We start from the raw sequence: 2,500 nt of genomic DNA, 5'->3' as shown, positions 1-2,500 counted from the left end.
TTAATATTTCATTCCATATCTATATCTATATTCCATGTAGTATATTTCCGTGATTTAGCATTTTCCCCATGACTGAAAACCAAATTTACCTATTAAAATCAGAAAATTCAGGATTCTTTCTTGCTGGGGTAATGTGGAAAACAAAATTACAACTTTTATCATCAAACTATGCAAAATATTGAAAATCAATATGTAAAAATTGAGAAATGGAGTGAAAGGAAAGAGGAGGGGGGAAAGAGAGAAAGGGAGAAAAAGAAGAGAGAGAAAGAAAGATAAGGAGAACAAGAGAGAAGAAGAGATGGAAGGAAGGAGAGAGGGAGGGAATGAGAGAGAGAGGGAGAGAGAGAGAGAGAGAGAGAGAGAGAGAGAGAGAGAGAGAGAGAGAGAGAGAGGGAGGGAGGGAGGGAGGGAGGGAGGGAGGGAGGGAGGGAGGGAGGGAGGGAGGGAGGGAGGGAGGGAGGGAGGGAGGGAGACATATATATATATATATATATATATATATATATATATAGAGAGAGAGAGAGAGAGAGAGAGAGAGAGAGAGAGAGAGAGAGAGAGAGAGAGAGAGAGAGGGAGAGGGAGAGGGAGAGGGAGAGGGAGAGGGAGAGGGAAAGGGAAAGGGAAAGGGAAAGGGAATGGGAGTGAGGGAGAGGGAGAGGGAGAGGGAAAGGGAGAGGGAGAGGGAGAGGGAGAGGGAGAGGGAGTGTGAGAGGGAGTGGGAGAGGGAGTGGGAGTGGGAGAGGGAGTGGGAGAGGGAGTGGGAGAAGGAGTGGGAGAGGGAGTGGGAGAGGGAGGGGGAGAGGGAGAGGGAGAGGGAGAGAGGGGGAGTTGGAGGGGGAGAGGGAGGGGGAGAGGGAGAGGGAGAGGGAGAGAGGGGGAGTTGGAGGGGGAGAGGGAGGGAGGGAGGGAGGGAGGGAGGGAGGGAGGGAGGGAGGGAGGGAGGGAGGGAGGGAGGGAGGGAGGGAGGGAGGGAGGGAGGGAGGGAGGGAGGGAGGGAGGGAGGGAGAGAGAGAGAGAGAGAGAGAATAGACAGAGAGAGAGAAACACAGAGACAGAGAGAAAGACAGGGACAGAAACAAAGACAGGGTCAGAGACAAAGGCAGGGACAGAAACAAAGACTGAGACAGAGACAAAGATAGAGATAGAGACAGAGACAGAGACAAAGACAGAGACAAAGATAGAGACAGAGACAAAGACAGAGACAGAGAGAAACACAGAGACAGAGAAAAAGACAGAGACAGAGACAAAGACAAGGACAGAGACAAGGATTGAGACAGGGACAGAGACAAAGACAGAGACAGACACAAAGACAGAGACAGACATAAAGACAGAGACAGACACAAAGATAGAGACAGACACAAAGACAGAGACAGAGACAAAGACAGAGACAGAGAAAAAGACAGAGACAGAGAAAAAGAAAGAGAGAGAAACCCAGAGAAAGAGAAGGCACAGAGATGGAGATAAAGACAGAGAAAAAGACAGAGAGACAGAGAAAGACAGAGAGACAAAGAAAGACAGAGGGACAGAGAAAGACAGAGAAACAGAGAAAGACAGAGAGAGAGAGAGAGAGAGAGAGAGAGAGAGAGAGAGAGAGAGAGAGAGAGAGAGAGAGAGAGAGAGAGAGAGAGAGAGAGAGAGAGAGAGAGAGAGAGAGAGAGAGGAGGGGGGGCACTGACAAAACAAACCCCCCAACAGAAAGACTAGATGGCTGCCATAAATAACTAGAATGAGTAACAGAAAATTCTGGCACCATCAGTGGAGGTTTAAAAGTAAATTTTGATTAATATTTCTACTAAAACCCCCAAACTATCTACCTATCCTTTCAATTATTATGATACTAAATCTTATTAGTGATTAATCTGCTTTAAATATGTAATGTGTATACCTCAAAAAGCCATAGTAAAAAGTCATTACCTGCACATTTTCACCTGCCAGGTAGAATTCAAGGATGAGCCAAAGGAACATTGCTATTGTCAAGGCAATATAGAAGAATCCTTCATGTCTGATTGACAGTAGGAGGAACGGACAAAGGAGGGAGGCTGTGACAGACAGAAGGCGGCCCATCACATTGCGAGACCCGAGAAGAGGCAACAGGAATGCCAGTGCTGTAATAGGCAAGAAAACACATTACTAATGCATCCTTACAATGCTTCAAAAATGGCATATGTATGGCATTGGTGAACCAAATATATTACTAAATTTGAAGTACTGTCATTAATAAGAGGAGAATTTGTTTAAAAAGAGACTAGGAAGATTAACAGGAAGCACATTATCAATAATTGAGAAAATAACTCTAAATCATACATATTAAAAAAAATCTTTCATGTTCTCTCCCTTCACTTAGTATAACCTGATATATTTAGCAAACATCCAGCATAACTAGTTTTTATGTTTGACAATATATAATTACTACAATATTTCTTTGTAAAACTGCTATTATGTAATATAGTTAAATTGGAATCCATCCTTTGACAAATAAAAGAAAACATTTATTAAATAT

General features: G+C 44.0%; 1 protein-coding gene across 1 annotated transcript in view; it reads right to left on the bottom strand.

The window, feature by feature from the left end:
* The window catches only part of LOC125043565 (GPI ethanolamine phosphate transferase 1-like), a 33,683-nt gene that overhangs the window by 7,760 nt on the left and 23,423 nt on the right, over positions 1-2,500 (bottom strand). Inside the window, exon 13 of the mRNA XM_047639762.1 lies at positions 1,915-2,105. Within this exon, the coding sequence (XP_047495718.1) occupies positions 1,915-2,105 (191 nt within the window). The remainder of the gene's footprint in view (positions 1-1,914; positions 2,106-2,500) is intronic.

Source organism: Penaeus chinensis, chromosome 34 (assembly GCF_019202785.1).
Source record: "Penaeus chinensis breed Huanghai No. 1 chromosome 34, ASM1920278v2, whole genome shotgun sequence".
In the NCBI taxonomy this organism is placed as follows: Eukaryota; Metazoa; Arthropoda; class Malacostraca; order Decapoda; family Penaeidae; genus Penaeus; species Penaeus chinensis.
This window is presented reverse-complemented; position numbering and strand designations above follow the sequence as displayed.